The sequence below is a fragment of the Natator depressus genome, chromosome 3, assembly GCF_965152275.1.
Source record: "Natator depressus isolate rNatDep1 chromosome 3, rNatDep2.hap1, whole genome shotgun sequence".
NCBI lineage: Eukaryota > Metazoa > Chordata > Testudines > Cheloniidae > Natator > Natator depressus.
Genome location: NC_134236.1, coordinates 153,342,449 through 153,364,953, shown reverse-complemented (window position 1 = coordinate 153,364,953; position 22,505 = coordinate 153,342,449). Strand labels below are relative to the sequence as shown.

Genomic DNA, 22,505 nt, shown 5'->3' with positions numbered 1-22,505 from the left:
ACCATCCCTGATATTGGGGTGTTCTGGTACCACTTGATAATCGGGATGTTTGCATGAGTACTCTGTCCTTAGCACTTCTTAGGAATGTGTGTTTTTGCAGTATCAGGCCTGTTCTTGCTGGATTCTGTGAGCAGGTCCTGCCTCATACCAGGCCTCTGATACAAGGGCTTATGTTTCAGGCTCTCTTCCTACTACAAGTCAGTTACAACACAGTTACAGTTTGCGGTGTAGATAAGACTTTATTCATACCTTGGACATGTCCATTTCTTGCACACCTGGTGAAAAGCCAGGATGGTCTGCGGAGGCATTGTGATGTTGGGTGTGAGGGAGGGGCATTATAATTTACTTACACTATTGTTGGGGACACTGGGGCATGGCCACTAGGTAACTCGAGGGGATGGAAGACCACGAGTGTCGATGAAGCCCCCTCGCACTAGGGCCAGGTGTCCTTGGCCCCCCCTCCCGCCTGGAGGCACTCGCAGCAGCTCTGCGTACTAGGCCCAAGTGTCCTTGGCCCCCCCGCCTGGAGGCACACACAGCAGTTCTGCTGAGAATCTGCAACAGTATGCTGCAGAGTCAGACTGCCTGAAACTAAGCAAGGCCAAACAGGGGAGATATGGAAGAACAATGCTGAATAAAGCAGCTTTATGTATAGTTTAACAAATGATACAGAGAATCAGGGAACTAGCTGGGAACTGGATTGGCTGGCTATATGGATACTTGGGGCAGCTTGCTATTGGATAAGTATGCTGGGAAAAAGGATGTATAAAAGCCTGTGTAACTTCCTGCTCTGTGTACAGGATTTGAGATTCAAATCTCCCTGTACCTATTTGAAGCTTCAAATAAACTTTTCTGCTTCTCCACCCCGTTGTGATTATTGGGTGTAGCACACCGGGTAACGAACCAACTCAAGCTGTTGTTCAGCCTCTCGGCACTGGGTGCCAGCAACACTATCATCCCTAGATGAAGAATGCGGAAGCTGTCTGTAATATTCTATAAAATATGGTATGTCCGGCTGTTAATTTGATTGTTGTGTGGTTGCGACTATAGTTCCATGGAGTTAATTCCAACAGAAGTAGACAGTGGATAGGCCAGAAAGTGGACAATAACTCTTGATATTCCCCATTTGTGGATATAGAAAAGGAGAAAACAGGTGTCAATCCCTTTGAAATTGACCTCTGACCATGCTGAGTTCAACACCACTGACTTCGTACAAAACGGGGGATATCCAGGCAGGAAACTACAGCAAAGAACTTTGGAGTGGATAAAACTGAACCCTGGAGCTCAGGAGAGAGAAAGACACAGACTGCATGGCTTTGCACTTTGAAAAAAATCAGTTGTATGCCTCTGTGTTCCTGAAAGGAAGTCTTGCAGGACACCCAAATTCCGTTGGGCCTGCTGAGCAATCACTGTTGGTACATGGCATGCTGCACCTCAGCCACCCGCTCCTAAAGAGTTGGAGAATCATGTAATTCCACCCCCAGAGAAGTGAAGGCACAGGGCTTGTCACCTGGAGGGGATACCCTCAGTGAGACTGAGAGAAGTCAAAGGTGCAGATAGCTCTGAACTGGGACCCTATATGCATCATTGTCTTCTCATGCCCTTTCCAGGGAGATAACCTGGAAAAGAAGGAAATGGTTCTGCATAAATGAGAAGCCTAGTCCAGGTAGGAAAGTTCCTGGCCTTGTTTTGTCTCCCCCGTTTCTCTCCTTTCTGTTGTCTCTCACCTTCTGTCTCATTCCCACTTATAAAGATGGGCAAAAGCAAAGGTAGTTTCCGTTTCAGAGTGTGGGATGGTAGTCGGAGTCACTGACATTCAATGGTTATTGCAATCAGAGCCTGTTTCTTTCTCACTTACATTGGCTTTATACCAGCATAACTCTGAATGCAGCTGAGTTACTCCTGGTTTACCCCAGTGTAAGTGAGAGGAGATTCAGGCCCAAAGAGGAGCTCAGCAGGGAAACAACACAGGAATAAAGGGCAGGAGCAGAGGAGACAAGGGGGAGGGGAAGAAGGCTATGAGCTTTCCCTCACCCGAGCTCCAAGGGAAGATAATGGGGGGGTCTTGCAAAATCCTACCCCATCCATGTCCTTTGCTGAAATGTGCTTTTGTGACTCCCTATGGCAGTACTTCGAGAACAGAGGACGTTATCCCTGTGCCTGCTACAAAAGAAAGTCCCCCAGAGAGGCTATCACACCTTTCTCGAGCGGAGGAAGCAAACTATAATTACAAAAGACCATGCAGTATCAGTTCTTTAGTACTTTCTATGCTGATGCCAATTAACTCTACTGCACCTGTAGTGTAGATCAGAACAGTAACTCTGTGGTGTGCTTTGCAGTGAAGAATGCTATGAAATCCATGTATAACAGAGAAATGTCATAAGTAACCCAGTCATATTTTACATATGAGTCAGTGTTTGATACTGAATCTCTAATAAAGTGCCCCTGTTTCTTTAAGGGATTGTTGAAGTTGCTGGCAGGTTACAGGTCCAGTTTAGTATCTGATATGTCCTCTACTATGTTCCACCCTTGCAGGGAAATAGACTCAACAGTCAGAGAGTCTGTTCCATCTCTAACTGCTGTGGTCTCCTGTAGCATGTAGAAGCTGGACAGACAGGCTCCAGATGCTTTAGGTGTTGCTGGAGTCCAGGCATTATGCTTGGTGGGGAAAACAAACAAACCAAAAACCAGAAGCTGAATGTGTAAAGGGGACAACTGGCAGGAAAGCAACACAGCTGCATCTCCATGAATATGAGTCACCCATTTCTTTGTCATTTGAACTTTATCCGATGCTGTTTTAGATCCAGAGACACCAAAGTGGGGTGTTATTAAACTGTGACACTGCAATGTTTTTGTTGTCCACATTTGATTTATAAGCACTCTCCCAGTGTGCAGAATTCAGCAGCCATTCTGTACTCAGAACATAATGCTGACTGCCAGATGTACACAAACACTGTCCTCTCTTCTGGAGACTTTGTATTTGTTCTTATTTTGTTGTTCTCTTACTCAAATAAAAACACTTGGATTTAAAGAATTTTGTTTACTCATTATGTATGGAAAAAGATAACAGATAGGACCAGGACCAGCCAATCTTTTTTTTTATTCTTGTATTTTCTCGTAAGGGCTTATAAAGTACATTGATCCATGGACTCTGCCCTTCAAATGTTCATGTGGGTTGTAATACATCTTGGCTAACACATTGATTTATCTGGATGGCACAGTGCAAAGTGCAAAATGTCTCAGTGTACCAAGAGTGTAATTCATCTGTGAATGTGCAACCAGAAATCGCTTGGCTGAGTTCTGCTGTGTGGTTAATGGGTTAAATAAGAATTCAGCCAAAACTCAAAACAAAAGGAATAACTAAATAAAAAGGGGGTAATCCATCAGACTCCATGTAGGTCAGAACTGAAACAAGAATCACATTCCTTGGGTTCAAGGCTTTAGAACAAGTAGATGCAGGAGATAAGTCACACACACTACACAGCCGTTCATATAACTGAAAGCCTGGCGATATAGAAAAATTTCTGCAAGGATTCCCATCTGTTGAAATAAGGCAACTGTCCTGAATGTTAAGGATTGGCTATTCATCCTGCAGTAAATGGATCAATATCATGCCTTGCAGTGACGTGATATTGTATCAAGACATCATAACTTGTGGTTACAATGTGCCTTAATCATGCAAACATTAATACATATGCTTAACTTTTCTAACATGCACAATCCCATCAAAATCAATGGGACTATGGATATAAGTACAGTTTAGCACATGCAGAGGTGTTTGTAGTTAAGTTAAAAATCAAACCGTTGACTGTAGGGGAATAGCCACCATAAGGGAGAGGAAAGTAGAGGCACCATGGAAAGAATTCACAAAACTGCTGGTGATTAGGCAAGCCATAACTTGCTCATTTACCTTTCTGCAGTTGCACACAACATCAAACAGTTTATGTTTTAATTGAACATTATCTTTATTAAAAAGAAAAGGAGTACTTGTGGCACCTTAGAGACTAACAAATTTATTTGAGCATAAGCTTTCATGAGCTACAGCTCACTTCATCGGATGCATTCAGTGGAAAGTACAGTGGGGAGATTTATATACATAGAGAACATGAAACAATGGGTGTTACCATACACACTGTAACCAGAGTGATCACTTAAGGTGAGCTATTACCAGCAGGAGAGCGGGAGGTGGGGGGGAACCTTTTGTAGTGATAATCAAGGTGGGCCATTTCCAGCAGTTGACAAGAACGTCTGAGGAACAGTGGGGGGTAGTGGGGGGAAAATAAACGTGGGGAAACAGTTTTACTTTGTGTAATGACCCATCCACTCCCAGTCTCTATTCAAGCCTAAGTTAATTGTATCCAGTTTGCAAATTAATTCCAATTCAGCAGTCTCTTGTTGGAGTCTGTTTTTGAAGTTTTTTTGTTGAAGAATTGCAACTTTTAGATCTGTAATCGAGTGACCAGAGAGATTGAAGTGTTCTCTGACTGGGTTTTTGAATGTTATAATTCTTGACGTCTGATTTGTGTCCATTTATTCTTTTACGTAGAGACTGTCCAGTTTGACCAATGTACATGGCAGAGGGGCATTGCTGGCACATGATGGCATATATCACATTGGTAGATGTGCAGCTGAACGAGCCTCTGATAGTGTGGCTGATGTGATAAGGCCCTATGATGGTGTCCCCTGAATAGATATGTGGACACAGTTGGCAACGGGCTTTGTTGCAAGGATAGGTTCCTGGGTTAGTGGTTCTGTTGTGTGGTGTGTGGTTGCTGGTGAGTATTTGCTTCAGATTGGGGGGCTGTCTGTAAGCATTTTCCCATGTTTATTTCCCCCCACCACCCTCCACTGTTCATCAGAGTTTTTGTCAACTGCTGGAAATGGCCCACCTTGATTATCACTACAAAAGGTCCCGCCCCCCGGGCTCTCCTGCTGGTAATAGCTCATCTTAAGTGATCACTCTGGTTACAGTGTGTATGGTAACACCCATTGTTTCATGTTCTCTATGTATATAAATCTCCCCACTGTATTTTCCACTGAATGCATCCGATGAAGTGAGCTGTAACTCACGAAAGCTTATGCTCAAATAAATTTGTTAGTCTCTAAGGTGCCACAAGTACTCCTTGTCTTTTTGCGAATACAGACTAACACGGCTGCTACTCTGAACCCTGTCATTATCTTTATTATTGAAAATATTTGTTTGCTTAATTGAACAGTGACTGTAACAGCCAGCTGCTTAATCATAACTAAACGTGTTGCCTTTTTAGCTCAAATGGTAGGGGTTTAAGCTTTTGATAACTGAAAACAGGATCTGGACCACAGCTGGTAGAGACCTACTGTTCAATTTCTGCATATATACAAAATGTCTGTGGTGCAATATTATTTTCAAGAAAAACAAAAGTAGGAATGAAAGGTACCAGCATATTACCATCAACTGAACTAGCATATTGCCATCAATTGGAGCAAACGCGTGCTTTATAAAGCAAAATGGAAGCATGATTACCTATCAATCTCCACCATTAAAGGGTTTTTTTTAATTATTTTTTTAAATTTAGAAGTACTGAGTATGTAAAGTTTTGTTTTCCCTGTTTTTGCTAGAGAACTCCTTGGAGGACCCAGAGAAATGGACTGGGAGATTTCTCAGTTCTTTTGAAGACTTTGAACAAAAATATCTTTTCTTGCAAATGTTTCTCATACACTTGAGCTAACCAGGAATTAGCAAAAACAAACTTTTGAACAGTCTGAATAACAATCCTATTGTCCATTTTGCGATGGTATTTCTGATACCAAATCCCTGCCAGTTCTTCAGGTGTTCTGAGTCTCCCAGGAAACACAAGGCAGAAAAAACCTGAAAATCTAAGACTACCAAAAAAAAAAAAAAAGAAAAAGTGCTGTTTTTTTGTTTTTACTTCTTTCAGCCTGGAACCACCTGCGCCCCCGAAGCGGCTGAGGAACTACAACTCCCAGCATGCGGCACGGCGACCTCGGCCGTCCCCGCATTGCGATTGGCTGGTTGGGGCCTCTCCCCCCCACGTGACTCAGGCCGACAGCGTCGGCTGCTGTCCGGGGCAGAAGCAGCGTGAGCTGCCCCGCAGGTAGCGGATCCGTGCGGGCCGGGCTCAGTCAGGGCCTATGGCAGCGGCGCGGGGGGTTCGCGGGTGTCTCCTGCGGGGGCCCTTCCGTGCCCGGCCGGGCAGGGGCTGCAGCTCCGGGGCTCCTGTGCGGCGGCAGCAGCAGCAGCAGGAAGCGCTTGTGGCTGCCCCCGCCCCGGCGCAGGTGAGTGGCGGGCAGCAGCCCGGGGGGTTAATGGGAGCCCCGGGGCGGCGTGGCTCCTTGCAGCGGGGGAGCCATGTAGGCGGGCAGGTGTCTGGCTCAGTAGGGAGGTTGTGGGGGGCAGCTGGGAAGGAGGGAGTTAAATGGGGGGGCTGGTGGGGTGGGAGTTAGCTAGGGAGAGGGGGCCAGAGGGTGCCTGGATTTGAGGATCAGGTGGGTGCCAGCCCCTGGGGATTATATGCATAGAGGAGAGTGGGGCAGTAGTTATTTAGGGGGAGGGTGCCAAGGAAGAGGGCGTTTTGGAGGCTAGGGGTTACCTGGCTTTGGGGAAGGGGGGGGGTCATACTTTACATAGCAATTAACACTGACAAAAGGCCACCTCTGGGGCGAAGTGTGTGTGTGTGTGGGGCGGGGGGGTCAACAGCTGAGCAGCAGGGGGGTGAGGGCTTTTAAACAAGGTATTGGCACAACTGTTTGCTCTTACAGAATGTGCCCGGAGACCTTGGGCATCTGTATGGAGGAGGTAGCCTTGTGAAAATGCCTATCATGGTGAGCTGCAGGCTGCTAAATCTGCCTTTCTTGGAAAGCTGAGTTGCACAGTCCACTTTCCCCTCAAAGTAGCTATCTAGAAGGAAGAAAAAAATGGGTGGACTGTAGATAATTCTAAAAAAAATCTGTTAAAGGAGCTCCTGTTGTGCCTTTTCTGTCTCCTTAATACTGAGACGGGCAACTACTGTTTGAACACTGATGATCTTGGTTTTAGATAGCACTTTTTTTTCTCCTTGAGAGATCCTAAAGTGCTTTACAGAAATATCATGTACAGAAATCCTTGGGCTCACCAGTGAAATGTAACCACATCTGGACTGGAATGTGGCAGCTGGCTAAGAGGAGACAACAGTGCCACATGGCAGTTCACAGCTGGGAACGAAGGTGAAAACTGTATCCCTCTAATCTTAACTATTTTTTTAAAAAATTGCGGAAATATCTAAGAATAATGTTCTCTATTATCATAATTGTGAGTTGATTCAAAGGGGAGGTCTGTGTTTAAAGGGTGACTTTTTACAACCGCTGTACAAGTAACCTTTTATAACTGGAAATAATGTCACACAGTTTAAGCTCCAGACTTAAGTGTTGTGTTTAGTAATGTACTACTACTTTAAATTTGATTTCATTCAACATTTTCTGGTTTCTGTTTAAATATTCCTCTGGAGTAATTGCAACTATTATATCCTAGCACTGGAACTGAAATTGACTGAAAACAATAGTGAAACCTGAATAGTTTTTCACTTGTCCAAGATGAGAAAAAAACCAGATAGTTAAATGGTATATGTGGTGAAAAGTAAATTAGATTTTATAAATACTGAAAGAATTTAAAATCTACCATGTTACGAGTAAGGAATTCTGTGCATTTTAAAATGTTCAACCTGGATGTGTTAACTTTAAGCGATAATACCCCCTCTCCCCCATTACAGGCGGTTTTTTGTCTCAAGTGTAATAATAATACTTATCTCTTAATTACAGTGTATTATTCTCTTGTTTAGTAATAGTGAAATTACATCTCCTTTATCCATTTTGTAGTGAACAAGTCATTCAGCAAAAATGTTTTTCTGTTCTGGATATACTGTACACTATTCAAAAGCACATTATCTGTAAATGCCAGAAGTGGCCATCTTTGTTGAAATTGGTCATCTGATGATCAACTGGATGTAACCCAAGAGGTCATGTGGACTTCCTAGTAGGAAGGCTGTTTGTTTACTTTGCACAGCTGTCTTGAAACTGAATTTCCTCAGCAAAAACATTGTCCTAACTAGGCTGCTCCCAACTTAACTGTTAGATGCCTCGAAAATTAATTCCACCTCCTCGGTGCCAAACTGGGGGTGGAAGGGCACAACAGAAACATGCAGAGTGTAAGTGTCTGGCACACATCTGCAAAAATAGGACTTGACATACAGAATAATCACAAGTTTTACATGATTTATTGATGACACTCTCTCACATGGCAGCCCCTTAACGAGCGAAAAACAGACTGGGACTAGGTTCTGGTGCTGGTTTCTGGATTACTGGAAGTCAGTAATATTTTTAAACTGAGGGTGGATGTAATACTTTTTTACAAGTAATCAAACTGACAGTAAACAACTTACCTGTCAGTAAAATTGGCTCAATAAGTTAGAAAAATGGTTGTTTGGTTTTCGATGGGTCACATAGTAGACTTGTTTAAATTATGTGACCACAAGCAGAGCTTTAAGTCTAAAATTGCCGTCCTAGAGACTGAGCAATTTTAAAAATGCAATCTGGAATACCTTGCTCTTTTTGAATGCTACTTTGCAGGTTTTAAAGCAGAATATTGTCAATCACCTTTTTTTGTTTTTTTGTTTTTTTTTTTAATTTTTTTAAATTTTTTGCTTGCAAGAAGGGAAGAGCACTTGGGATATCTGGTGGGTAGATCTGTGACTTTTATGTGTATGGTGGTGGCAGTTGTATTGTGGTCTAAAATGTCATCTGAATCCCCCTGTGATTTAAGCAGCCAATCAATGCCAGTTATTCCATGTAAAATGGGGTTCTGTATCCCCCTTTCTTCTCTCTCCCTTCTGGGGGTCAAATAGCAGGAGGGATATTCTTTCCAAGTTCCTTCCACAAAATAAGCACTCAGATTGGTCACCAAAATCAGATACTGCTCGCTATAGATTATGCAGATATTCTAAATATGATCACGTTTGCCACTTGGCATGCCCCTCGGTAGGGTTTGAATATGGGGCTCCTTTCTGCCATCCACCTAAACGAAGGAGGAATTATCCCCCGAATACTACCCACTTGTGGCTCCGGAATGAGATGTTACACACAATACATGTTGCAGATCTGTGGTCTTCCTTTGCTTTTTGCATGAGGAATGAAGAGGAGTGTTGTGGGAGGGATGTGTCGGGTGAGGCTGTAGCATGCAGCACTGTGGCCTGCTGTATCTTATCATAGAATCATAGAATATCAGGGTTGGAAGGGACCCCAGAAGGTCATCTAGTCCAACCCCCTGCTCGAAGCAGGACCAATTCCCAGTTAAATCATCCCAGCCAGGGCTTTGTCAAGCCTGACCTTAAAAACCTCTAAGGAAGGAGATTCTACCACCTCCCTAGGTAATGCATTCCAGTGTTTCACCACCCTCTTAGTGAAAAAGTTTTTCCTAATATCCAATCTAAACCTCCCCCATTGCAACTTGAGACCATTACTCCTCGTTCTGTCATCTGCTACCATTGAGAACAGTCTAGAGCCATCCTCTTTGGAACCCCCTTTCAGGTAGTTGAAAGCAGCTATCAAATCCCCCCTCATTCTTCTCTTCTGCAGACTAAACAATCCCAGCTCCCTCAGCCTCTCTTCATAAGTCATGTGCTCTAGACCCCTAATCATTTTTGTTGCCCTTCGCTGGACTCTCTCCAATTTATCCACATCCTTCTTGTAGTGGGGGGCCCAAAACTGGACACAGTACTCCAGATGAGGCCTCACCAGTGTCGAATAGAGGGGAACGATCACATCCCTCGATCTGCTCGCTATGCCCCTACTTATACATCCCAAAATGCCATTGGCCTTCTTGGCAACAAGGGCACACTGTTGACTCATATCCAGCTTCTCGTCCACTGTCACCCCTAGGTCCTTTTCCGCAGAACTGCTGCCTAGCCATTCGGTCCCTAGTCTGTAGCGGTGCATTGGATTCTTCCATCCTAAGTGCAGGACCCTGCACTTATCCTTATTGAACCTCATCAGATTTCTTTTGGCCCAATCCTCCAATTTGTTTAGGTCCTTCAGCCCTGGGTGGCAGGGCTCAGGTTACTGGCCCCCTGCCTGGGGCTGAACCCCTTGAGTTTTGGCTTTGCTCCCACTCCACCTGGGGGGTGGGGCTCAGGTTTTGGCACCCCCCCCAGGATGGCGGGGCTCAGGCAGGCTCAGGCTTCAGTCCCTGCTCCTGGGGTCATGTAGTAATTTTTGTTGTCAGAAGGGGGTCGTGGTGCAATGAAGTTTGAGAACCCCTGCATTAGGCCATCTTGCGATATTCCTAATGGGTGTTAATATTTCTGGTGATAACTTTTTTTAATTTTTTTATATTTGTGGAAAAATTACTCTAGAAAGCACAATCTGATTGACACATCTGGAGGCTTGACACCCTGTCACGGAGAGTTACAGAAATAACTGTTTTTATATATATATATAATTTTAAACTATTCAGTGTGATCTTCTAAACATCTTAGTGCTAATATAAAGTGTCAGATTGACAGCCCAGGAGTCTGAAGTCCTTTGTTCACAGATCAGGTAGCAGTACAGTCAGTAGCAGAGCAGGCTCCTCCAGCTCCCCCCTATCAGTGTGCCTCAACTGACCTTTCAGGTGGGATAAAAATAGTTCAGGGCCCATAACCATTTAATCCTTGGCCTTTCTACTGAGGCTATTGATAATGCCAGTGAGTGCCAACTGAAGAGGTGTGGGTTTTTTTGTTTTTGGTAATGTAGACAACAGTTCCACTAGAAACTTGAATGAGAACTACCAACTACTCATCTCGCGTGTCTGTGAATAACCATTAGTGGGAACTTGCTGTCAGCACCAGCCTAGGTTGGATTGACCTGGAAACGTAGGTAGCTAAGGATGGATCACTTGATGATTACCCGTTCTGTTTATTCCCTCTGAGGCACCTGGCACTGGCCACTGTCAGAAGACAGGATACTGGGCTAGATGGGCGTTTGGGTCTGACCAAGTATGGCTGTTCTTATGACTCCTCCCAGTACCAGTCCCCTAAACGGTATCCCAGTATAAGGATATGACAACAAGCTAATAAATAGGAAGTTCTAGCAGTCAGGATGAAAACATGATCTCTGTTGTTTTACAGAAGCCTGTCTGCTACACACCAAGCAAAGATTGTTAATTATTTCCAGAATACTTTTAAAGGGACCATATCGACATGAGTCTGCAGATCCAGATGACATGAGTTAGTGGTGAATCTCTGTTTGCATCACTTGGGCAGAGGGAGAGGAACAGTTGGAGTCATACTTTCACTGGGGAAAGCCCTGGGTAGTAAGCTTTCCCCTCTTCATTCACTTTAAAGTTGTCAATCTTTTATAACCTTGTGTTACACCAGCTTTTGCATGCTTCTGGTGGAGATTTGTTACAGATTCTAAGGTTATAATGAGAGTGTCATGACTAATAACTAGGACTTCTATTTTATTTTTAGTGTGTAGAAAAAGCAAAAGCATCAATGCATTTGCTTTTAAATTACAAGTAGCTTCTAGCGCTCAAGCAACATTACAATAACAAACCATTTTATGCAACTGAAGAAAAATTCAATTAAGGAAGCAGATCTTGATTTCAGTTTCAAAAAGTATGTTTAAACAGCTAAAAGATTTTATAAAACTACAGTAAAATCTACCTTAGCGACCTCCTCTGAAGAGAGACCACCCGTCACAAGTGAGTACTTGGAGAGGCCATGGAACTTTCCCCCCTATAATTTAACTGAAGAAACTGTGAAGAGCAGCCATCTGTCATCTGCAACCAATGACATTTTCTTACTCCCTTCAGAGCTGGGTGCCCAGCCACCGCTCTCCGCTCTGCCTTCAGAACTGGGTGGCCGGAGAACAGCGGCTGCTGGCAAGGCACCCAGCTCAGAAAGCAGTGCTGCCATCAGCAGCGGAGAAGTAAGGGTGGCAGTACCATACCTTTGAAGAGAGACCACCTCTTACAAGCATCCACTTCTGCAAACTCCCATGAATGGTTGCTCTTGGCAGGTTTTGCTGTACATTGGGACTGTGTCCTTGAAGAGAGTGCCAGTTTCACATTTATAATAGGCAAAGGTTGCTAGTTATCTGAAAGTATGTGAAGCAACTAAAGGATGTAAAACAACCACAAAGTTAGTTGAGGGATGAGCACAGGTTAAGTCTATAAACGTAGCTGTGTGCTCTCTTTCTTATACTTTTTCTACATTAGGGAATTTTTTTTACCAGAAATTACCACCAGAGCTAATGGTGGTTCATCTCTCTCTGCTAGGTGCAGGCCTGGTGTAGCACTCCCTAATGTCAACAAGGCTTCACAGAACTGGTAGACACACCGTGTGGTCTGTCTGCACTACCCCCTGGGAGATAAAGGTAGATTTACTCCACTGCCTGCTCATCTGGAAGCCTTCTTAGTAGTTACCATGGATGAATCATGTATAGGGTCTGAGCTGAGAGCTTGGCTGTGTGTTGATGAGTGTCTGTAGTTATCAGTTTTACCTACTGGCAAATGCAAACAGAGAGGGCCAGGGTCCTATATTGACACCTGATACTGTTCTGTTGTTCAAACTGAATCTGGCATCCTTTTTAGTGTAGTAAGCAAACTTCAGACAGAAGCAGGCATAGATTTCCTTCTGCCTGCTGAAAATGGACGACCGACAGTAAAAGTACTGGTAACTAAGGGTATGTCCACACTGCAATAAAAGACCCGTGACACAGTTGCAGCTGGCCTAGGTCAGTTAATTTGAGCACAGGCTGCGAGGCTAAAAATTGCTGTGTAGAAGCTGGGGTTGGAGCCTGGGCTCGGAGACCCACACCCCTCATCAAGTTTCCGAGCCTGGGCTCCAGCCTGAGCCCAGATGTCAACACTGCAATTTTTAGCCCTGCATCCTGAGCCCTGGGAGCCGGACTCAACTGACCACGGATCTGAGACTCAGTGTGGTGGGGGTTTTTTAAATTGCAAAGTAGATGTACCCAAACAGGGCTAATGAGCCACTTTACGTAAGCAGACACTTGTGCTTCGTGCCTGTTTTCAGACCTTACCAGTCCACTGGCCAAGCTGCTATTGAAAGTCCTCTGGACTCTTGCCATTTAATTACAAGATCTCTGCAGTTGGAGAGCGGAAGTAAATTGAACAGTGGTCTCTGGGAAGATTATGTTCCTACAAAAGGATTGTTTCTGCTTTTTTAAAAAGGTTTGCAGTGTTAGAACAGCTGCGAATGAGTCAAAATAGCTTCAGCTATTAGATGTCACCTCTCTCACCTCCCACTGTTCTGCTGTCTGTCTGGCTGCACCTTGCTCCACCCCACATGCCCTACACTGCCTGGCTGATCTGTTCAGAGAGTGTATCTTCTACCTGTCTCCCACCCAAAGGAGTAGCACGCAGAAAATCTTCTCCAAAAAAACTTCTGAGGGGGAATAGGCTTAGCTGTATCTAGAGTATGGAAAATATTGTAAATATCTCTAAACATAGTGCTAGGGCTCCCTTGTTTAAACTATGGAGTGACTAACGCTGCTGGCTAGAGCCAGGCATAATGTGGGCAGGGCTGTGCTTCACTAGTACACCTCTACACTTGACCTCCTGGCATCCAACCTGTGCAGGCAGAGCAGTTCTGGAGCTTTTTCAGCAGCAACTTTGAATAGCTCTTCTGTATAGGTTTTTATACCATGCTCATCAACACAGTATCTGAGCTCCTTCCAGTAGCGCACAAAGGCCTGGTCTACACTTAGGGGGGCGGGGCGGGGCGGGGGGGGGGGGGAATCGATCTAAGATACGCAACTTCAGCTACGCTATTCTCATAGCTGAAGTTGCGTATCTTAGATCGACTTAGAATCACATACTTTGTGTCCTCGCGGTGCGGGATCAACAGCCGCTGCTCCCCTGTTGACTCCGCTTCCGACTCTCACCCTGGTGGAGTTCCGGAGTCGACGGCAGAGCGATCGGGGATCGATTTATTGCATCTACACTAGACGCAATAAATCGATCCCGGATAGATCAATCACTACCCGCCGATCCGGCGGGTAGTGTAGACGTGGCCTGAGTGATGTGACTAACATCTGTGACGTGGCTTGTTCTCTCATCCTCTCCATATCCTCCACATAATGCAGCCCTAGAGTCCAGTCACTCATTTAACGTTTGAGGTTTACAGTCAGATCCTTAACCTTTAACCTCTTACCCATTATAACCTAACAAGGATAGCTAGAATGTCTGGAACTGGCCACTGTAGTCACAGGATTTTAAATATTCCTTTTTTCTTTAACTTGCTAACACAAAACCTGTCTCCTTAAATAATTTTATGATGCTGTGTCTGAAGAGCATTAATGGAAACAAAATGCATTGCATTTTTAAGAACCATTTCCATTGCATCTCACACCTCTCCTCCCATTATTCTAACCTTATTTTGTTCCCTTCATGTAGTGACTGCTCAGTGTCTATCATAATTATTCAGTTGGTCTCCATAAAATCTTAATATAATTGTGATTAATATAAATGGAGAAATGTGAGCATCCACCACCAGATAAGAGCATATAGGTATTTTAAAAACAAACAAAAACCACTTCTATAGCTCCTCTAACTTGAGCCTCTGAAAACACTTATAAAAGTGGTTAACTAGTATTCTCCCTGTTTTACAGGTGGGGAAGTGGAAGTAACGTGGGGTTAAATAACTTGCCCAGCACCCCACAGGTTAGTGGCAGAGCTGGGAGTAGAGAGATATAACCAGCAGGCAAAGCTTGGTAGCTTTCAGCAGAGTGAGATTGAAGACCTACTTGAAAAACTTGCTACTCTGATACTTAAAAAATGTACATCTTGTGGTCTCAAGAGTGCATCCAAGACTTCAGCTTTGGGGTCTGTCTGAGCATGCTTGTTCAAACCTTAAAAGTGTAAAGCTTTCTGAGGCAGTTGTCTATCCAGACTTGCTAATATACTGAAGCATGCAGCTTAGGAGTAGTCTCACATGGGAAGTGGTTAGGGATTAGCCCAAAGGCAGGGAGCGAACTGGCTGCTGTCACCCTGTCTTACTTCAGAGTCTCAAACCTCAGGCTCAGCTCCCCGTGTTAATAGCAGACCATGGATCTCAGTTTCTATGTCAAATTATGGTTTCACTCTCAGATTTTTTCACAGTAGCTTTCACAGTTCTTTAGCCAGAGGCTTGAATGATCTGATAAACCATGGGATAGGAGGTGGAGGAGAGGGAAATGGAGAGTGGCCACAGGGAATATGGGTGGGGAGGTCATTTATATAGTCTTACTCCAACTCAAAGGTGTGTTTAAACTTGACATAGTGGGGATATGGAGTGGGGAGAAAACCAGGCACAAGCTTGATAGGCACTATTAATAGGTTTATTCAAGAACAGAAAGATTTAGAAATAAAATTAATGAGGATATTGCGTTATTGTGAAGTGGAGAGGGAATCCCACAGACTTCTGAAGCCTGTGCAATTCAACCTGCTCTTACTTACACCAGATAAGCACCAGTGTAACTCCATTGATTTCAGTGATGTCCAGATCTATGCTGGTATAATAGCTTAGAATCCAGCCATATAATCTAGATGACTGTAAGCATGCCTGTATTTCTGAGGCATACAGGTGTAGTTTGAGCCTCTTAGAGAAAGCATTCTAGTCTTCCACACAATGTATGTTGAACCTGGAGGCATCAGCAGAAGCAAAGTTTGGCAAATAGCTCTTTCTTAATTAGTTTGCTCTGGGAATGATCTGTTCTATCACTTTAATATATTTTTTTAGATGTTGGCACTTTCTCTGCTTTTAAAATAACTATTTCTGGAGCGCTTTTGTAAAGTCTTAATCCCCATCCACAAACAAGTCTGGGTTTGTTCCCCAAGTAGCTAAGAGATAAGGGCAGCCCACTCTGAGGATCAATGGTTGCAATTTCCTTACTTGGAAATAGGTAAAAGACAAACTTTCCTTTAACTCTCTAATACCCCCATTCTTAGGGACATTTTGCTGGACCACTGGTCTGTAGTTGATCTCCAGAGTGGAGTCCTTGCCCCATGCTGTGAGGATGGTCAGTGCTTCATAAGTAGGGGGTTCTGACCCTGAGTGAGGAGCCAGCAGCACCAGCTGCTGACCCTTGGAAGCAGGTGACAGCATGATTTCCTACCAGCACCCCTCTGTGAAAGGGATGAGATGCAGAATTATTTATAACTAAGATGTTTTAATCAAGCATCAGCTTCTCTTAATGGCCCAGTAAGCAAAGCAGTGGCCCGGGGCTAATGCTAAACTTTGACTCTAGTGCACTAAACATTGCTTAGGGTTGCTAGTTCTGGTTGGATGTATTCCTGGAGGTTTCATCCCATGATATAATCTTTAATTAAAGATTAATCTTTCATTCCTGGAGGCTTCAGGCAATCCTAGAGGGTTGGCATCCTACTTGGGCGATGTTTCTTTTTTTTTCCCCCTTTCCACCTTTGTTAGCTGCTGCTCAATACGGTTTGTGTCTTGAGCAGCACTGGTTTGAAACTTAGATTTGCCTGTCCCACCCAGGCCTGGGAGTCTCTTATTAGCTCTCCCCACATTTGACCCCTGTTGTACAGTTCTCTGACCCCCTTCCCTTGCTGATGGTTTACTTCCTTTAACTACACATGCATAGAGCCCCGCAAATCTGCAGATATCCCCGGACCATTTTTGCGGATAAGATGCAGATACAAATTTTGTATCCACGCAGGGCTCTATGCATGCAGGAGCATGAAGCAGGGATTTCAGATAGTGTTGCAACCTGGAGTAACTAGTCCCAAATGTGTTGTGCTTCTAGCACTTTTAGGCGCACACACAAGGAGAGGGGAACAGCATTGTGTTAGTTACAACCTTGTTTAAAACACTGTCGTATTACTATTAGGGGTTTTAGCACTGCTCTCCCTGACTAGTTACACAGAGCCTTTCACCTGGGAATCATGTTAGCCGAGCCATGTCCACAGCACGAGGCTTCGAACACAATTCAAGCTGGAAAACTATACTAAATATGGCTGTTGCCCACAGATTTAAAAAACCGTTCAAAGTGGCCCAATTTGTTCTTACGTTGGACAGGGCCTTTTGTCTCATACTTGAACTTTCACAGGCAGAAGGCTAGTGGTGTACTTTCAGTTCTAACTTTTAGTTCTTCTGCTAGGCAGCAAAATGCCTGGAAGGCTCATGCCCAGGTTGATCAATTTGAGGACCACAATGAGGGCGTCCGGCTGACTATTTTGGGTGTATATCTTTCCCTCTGTCTTTATAGATTTCAGGAATCAAACTGTCCTTGCAAAATGCTTTGCAGAGAAGGCCTACAGCAACTGCTGCACAAAGTGGCTAACTTTAATATGGTTCCTTCCCCTTTATCTTAAATATGCAGCATGATGCAATGGAATTAAGCAGGGGATGAGAGTCGGGAAACCCCTGGAACTCCTTAGCTGTTCCACTGAGACTCACTTTTTGGTCTTGGTCAAAATCACTTGGCTTCTGTGTGCCTCTGTTTTCCCCTTCCATAAAATGTGGATGATGATTTCCCTGTGAAGTTTAGATTCAGTTAACATTTGTACAGTGCTTTGAAGATGAAAACAGCTACCCCTTGTTTTGTTGCTTTTTCTCCTCAGGAATTGCCAAGCACAAGAAGAAAAGGTTTCCTAACTGAACATGCTGCCCCTTTCTCTGCTTTCCTGACTGATAGATTTGGCCGTCAGCACAACTACCTGCGGATCTCCCTGACTGAGAAATGCAACCTCAGATGTAAGTCTGTCTTCTTCCTTCCCCCTCTATGTCACAGTGAGGTTCATGTACTCCACAGGATATGGTGGCCCACCTGTAGGAACTAGAGCTGGGGAAAAAAATTTCAACCAAAACTCCTTGTGTGAAAAATACAGTTTTGGCAACACCCATATTTTTGCCATGGGTTGGCCTCCCTCCAGACTTAAGTGGTGAACTTTTATTTACAGACCTGTCAAGTAGGTGTAAAGTTATTTTAGGAATTAGGCCAGCAGCCTTGTCCGTGGGTTGCTAGTTTGACTCTGTTCTTGCTAGCTGTATTTCTGCAAGGCAGAACAATTGGCAGTTACAGGCAGTTGCTATGCAAAGTGCATCCAAGTACAGTGTTGGTTCCTTGCCAGTGGCTGATTCTTCCATTTGCCCATGTATTTCTTGATTGCTCATTCAGGTCAGTACTGTATGCCAGAAGAGGGAGTTCAGCTGACCCCTAAATCAGAGCTGCTCACTACCGAGGAGATAATCACCATTGCCAGGCTCTTTGTGAAGGAAGGTGTGGACAAGATCCGATTGACTGGTGGAGAACCACTCATCCGGCCTGACGTGGTTGATATTGTGGGTAAGTTTCTGGTCTGGCTTTCTCTTCCTTTAGCAGCACCGCAAATCATGCAGCACAAAGATGTCTCGACCTAATCAAATTGAGTAGCATGGCATGTGGGCTATGCTCTGAGGGGATGTTCCCTATCGTGATCTGAGAACCCTATTCGTGTAATCAAATGTTCACAAATAGTCTCTTCCATCTGCAAGCACCATCTCCCTCTGCACCCTACCAAATACATGCAATACGGGGTTATTGCGTACAGCAAACCTCCAGTGCTTTGCACCGTTCTGTTTTTGAATCTCCCAAATGATGGGGCTTCTTCCACGTCACATCCTGTACCAGCCGAATCCTGTACATTGTCTTCATGTTCAGTTTCAGAGACTGAATTCCAGCAGTCCAGCCTGGAGGTGACACATGCATGGGTTGCTGTGGGCAGGTTCTCATCCAGGAGGAAGGGAAGAAGTTTCTTAACAAGCTGCAGGTAAAAGAAGGCACTTTTTAGATACTGGTGCTACCTGGTCAGCCCAGCATATTGAGGAGTCAAGCAAGGCCTGAGGCTTTGTGCCTGTCTGACAAATGAGAGCTGTCTGCCTTCAGTGGCAGGTGGAGACACTGTCTCTGCTAGTTCTTCAGTGCATTTCCCCTTTCTGACGAGGTGTCGTATCCATCTTGCCTCGATTCAGCTTGAGCCAGCTGCACTTCATCCAGGAGCTGATTTCTGCCCCCGTTCCCCCCACAAGACATTCTGACATCTTGTTAGTGGCAGTGGTTCCACCACTTGAGAATGAGAGATATAGTTGAGTGCAATGGGCACCCCATTGTCTGCTGAGCCCAGGGGGTCTGACTAAATCCCAGTGGGCTTGTGTAGATATTGAAAATAACAGGGAATAGTATGGATCCCCATGGGACTCTGCAGATGAGTGCCTTTGGAGCAGGGCGGGGGCAATTACCTATTGCCATTCAGTCTACTGGAGAGGAATGAATGGAATCACTGTAGTCTTGGGCCACCTACTCCTGCTACATCATGTAGCTGGGTTAGTAAGTGGTCCTCTGTGTCAAAGGCAGCAAAAAGGTCCAGCAGTGTGAACATGGAAGTCTTGTGCCCACGGCCATAATGTCATTTAGTGCCAGTGGAACTGTCTCTGTGTTGAGCCCTGATTGTGAGACTTCCAGGATGTTGGCCCATGTCATGTGTGGTTATTGGAGCTTGGTGGTTACTGCTCCTTCAGTTATTTTGTCTAGGAAGGGGAGGCTGGAGACCAGATGGTTGTTGGGGAGATCTTCAGGGTCCAGTGATGGCTTCTTGAGCGCTGGGCAAACTCTCTTTTTCAAAGAGTTTTGTAGGTGTGCTTGTCTGAAGGAGACATTGATTATTTCCATTGAGAGCGGGCATAGTTGTTCTTCGCTGGCTTTTATAAGGGCATGGATCCATTTCACAGGTTGTGGCGCTAACATTTTTTAGGGCTTCTTAAGTTTGTGCTGTGTGATGGGGCCAAACTGTGTCAGGGTGGGTAACAGAGTCTGGTTTGAGTGCAGTTTCGTTTGTTCCAGTGTGTTCCATACATTTTCAATTTATCTTATCAGCAAAATATGCTGACTGCTCTTCCCCATGCTTGGTGCTTGTGTCAGATATTTGGGCTATGCTGTCTGGATTAATTAACCAGTTCACTATGCAAAATAGCCGTGCTGGCCTTGGTAGTGGAGGGGTAGAAGGCTCATTTTGCATCCATGACTGCAGTGGCGTAATCCTGTAAGAGTTGTCTGTGCTGCTGGAGGATGGATTCAGAATGTGGTTTGCACTCAAGCTTTCTGCCTGTGCACTTCGCCTGCTGTAGCTGATGTGTGAACCCGAGTGATCATTTTGGTTTGTGTCAGGGGCGAATGGGGCAGGTTGGGGCCATTTGTGTTAATGGTACTGGATGTTCGGTGATTGTACTATTGGACTAACTCATTGGTGTCTTGGGCCTTGTATTTGTGTGGCTTGTTCTCTTAGGGTGAGTTGAAAACCTAGAGAATTCAGGGGTCTACACATGCATTTTTTCTTCTTCTTCTTATAGGTTGTCCTGTAATTTACTGTGCATGTGTCTGGCACCTAAAGACACGGTCCCCAAATAAAGGACTTGTAATTAACAATGGAGGGAGCTTTCACTGAGGCAAGACAGGTCCACTGCTGTGTTTTCTCCAGACTTACTTACTGCAGCAGTTTGAGAACAGAGTTGTGGATGGGGAAGTGACTAGCCCTACAGATGAAGGCAAGCAGCCTGGATTAGCACCAGTCTGCATTTTCCTGTATGGAGCATTGTGTACTGTGACACTGTTTGAAAACAGTTTAACTGTTCAGTGGTGCTGGAAAATAACTCCTCTTTTTGAAGTTGTTAGACACATAACGTGGGAAAGCCTTGCATTCAGTTAATCAATAAACTCCTAATCTGTAGTCTTGTTGTTAATTGCAGTAAATAAGTAAATGTTCTACGAATTAGTGGAGCACTATTCACGTAACTCCAGTGTGATTAGAAATCGAAACCCAGTAATAATCTGAATGTAATAGAACACAACTGTGTAAAACCACCAGTGACTGGTGTTAGATAAATATCTGTCTTTAAGGGAGTTTAAATTCCAATTATTGCCCTTTTAACTGAAGCATAAATCATGTCCTGCAGACATGGATTTGGAATTAGTATTTTAAAGTGGTCTTTGCAAGATGATAATTTATAATATACCCGTACCTGTTAGACATGGTTTACATTTCTGAATTTTGCTATTTGTAATAGTCTGTGTTCAATCATTGATGGTGTTTTTCATTCAAACTGGACAATGAAACCAATTTGGTCCATTTCACTTCCTCTCGTTAGTTAGTTCACTTTTTGGATTTCATGTGTTAGTACAATGTAGTTTTGTTTCCAGCATTGTGGGGAAATATTTACATTTCTTAACTGAACCTATGAAAACACTCCTAATTATTTTGGATTTTTAAACCCTTTTTGTGTCTCCCTCTACTTTAAGGCACCTTGCAAATTCTAGTCATGACTCACCTGCCTGAGAAGCTTTCCTTAAGCAGCATGCAGTGCTTAGGGTGTTTGGCGATTCTGGTGCTCTGAATTTAGCTTAGTTTTTCACTGAATAAATGTTCTCTCTATATAAAGTGCAATATATCTGCTAATAGTAAAACTCTTAAAGTCTGTAAGGGATAGAGGAATAATCAGTACCATGTTCTGCTAAGACTCTGCGTCTGCACTTTTTTCTTCTTTTCCCTGCTGCAATAATGTGGCTTGAAGCCAACATGGGAAACTAGGTTTTTTAATCTTATTTATCTACAGGCCTGCTGCAACTCTTCAGATTATTTAGAAACTCACATACACCATGAGTCAGCAGCTACAACTTACTGTAGGTTATGTCATGTCCTTTTTCCTGCTTTGAGCACAAGTCCCTGAGATGACTAGTAAATGGGGTATAGATGAGGCCCTACCAATTTCACAGCTGTGAAAAAGTGTCATGGACTGTGAAATAAGCCCTTCCCCATGAAATCTGATCTCCCCTGTGCTGCTCAGAGTGCCCCAGCTTGGGGGGAGGCAGGGGAGGCTCCTAGCTGCAAGTCCCAGCCGGGCTGGGGAGGGACAGGACTTGTCCTTCCCCCTGCATGGCTGCTCTGTGGAGAGTGGGGGGAGATCAGACCCACCTCCGTGTACCTGTTGGGTTGGGACCCCCACTGTTACAACACTGTGAAATTTCAGATGTTTACATCTGAAAACGTGAAATTGACTGATTTAAAAACGCTCAGGCATGAAATTGATCAAAATGGATCCTGAATTTGGTGGGGCCCTAAGTATAGAGTCTGTCTTCTCTAGGTCAGCCAAGGCTCCCTAGATTTGTATCAAATATATATATAACATTTATTTATTTATTTTATTTTACTATCTGATGGCTGTTAAGTGGTCTCTGTCAGTATGTCTACACTTAAAGTGCTGTAGCGCTTCAGTGTGGACCCCACCTATGCTGACGGGGGGGATTCTTCCATCAGTGTAGGTAATCCCCTCCCCAAGAGGCGGTAGCTCTCCGCCTAGCTCTGTCTACACCGTGGGTTAGGATGGCATAGTTACGTCTCTCAGGGGTGTGGATTTTTCACACCACTGAGAGATGTAAAATCGTAGTGTAGACCAGACCTGCGAAATTAGCTTGTGGGAGAAGGGAATGGTGTCTCAGCT

At 44.3% G+C, this 22,505-nt stretch overlaps 1 protein-coding gene across 2 annotated transcripts in view; it reads left to right on the top strand.

Moving 5' to 3' along the window:
• Positions 1-6,045: 6,045 nt before the first annotated feature.
• MOCS1 (molybdenum cofactor synthesis 1) overlaps positions 6,046-22,505 on the top strand; it is a 49,758-nt gene continuing 33,298 nt past the window's right edge. For both annotated transcript variants that reach the window (XM_074949119.1, XM_074949120.1), the window contains exons 1-3: positions 6,046-6,276; positions 17,597-17,729; positions 18,154-18,321. In XM_074949119.1, coding sequence (XP_074805220.1) covers positions 6,133-6,276; positions 17,597-17,729; positions 18,154-18,321 — 445 coding nt within the window. In that variant the 5' untranslated portion in view covers positions 6,046-6,132. The remainder of the gene's footprint in view (positions 6,277-17,596; positions 17,730-18,153; positions 18,322-22,505) is intronic.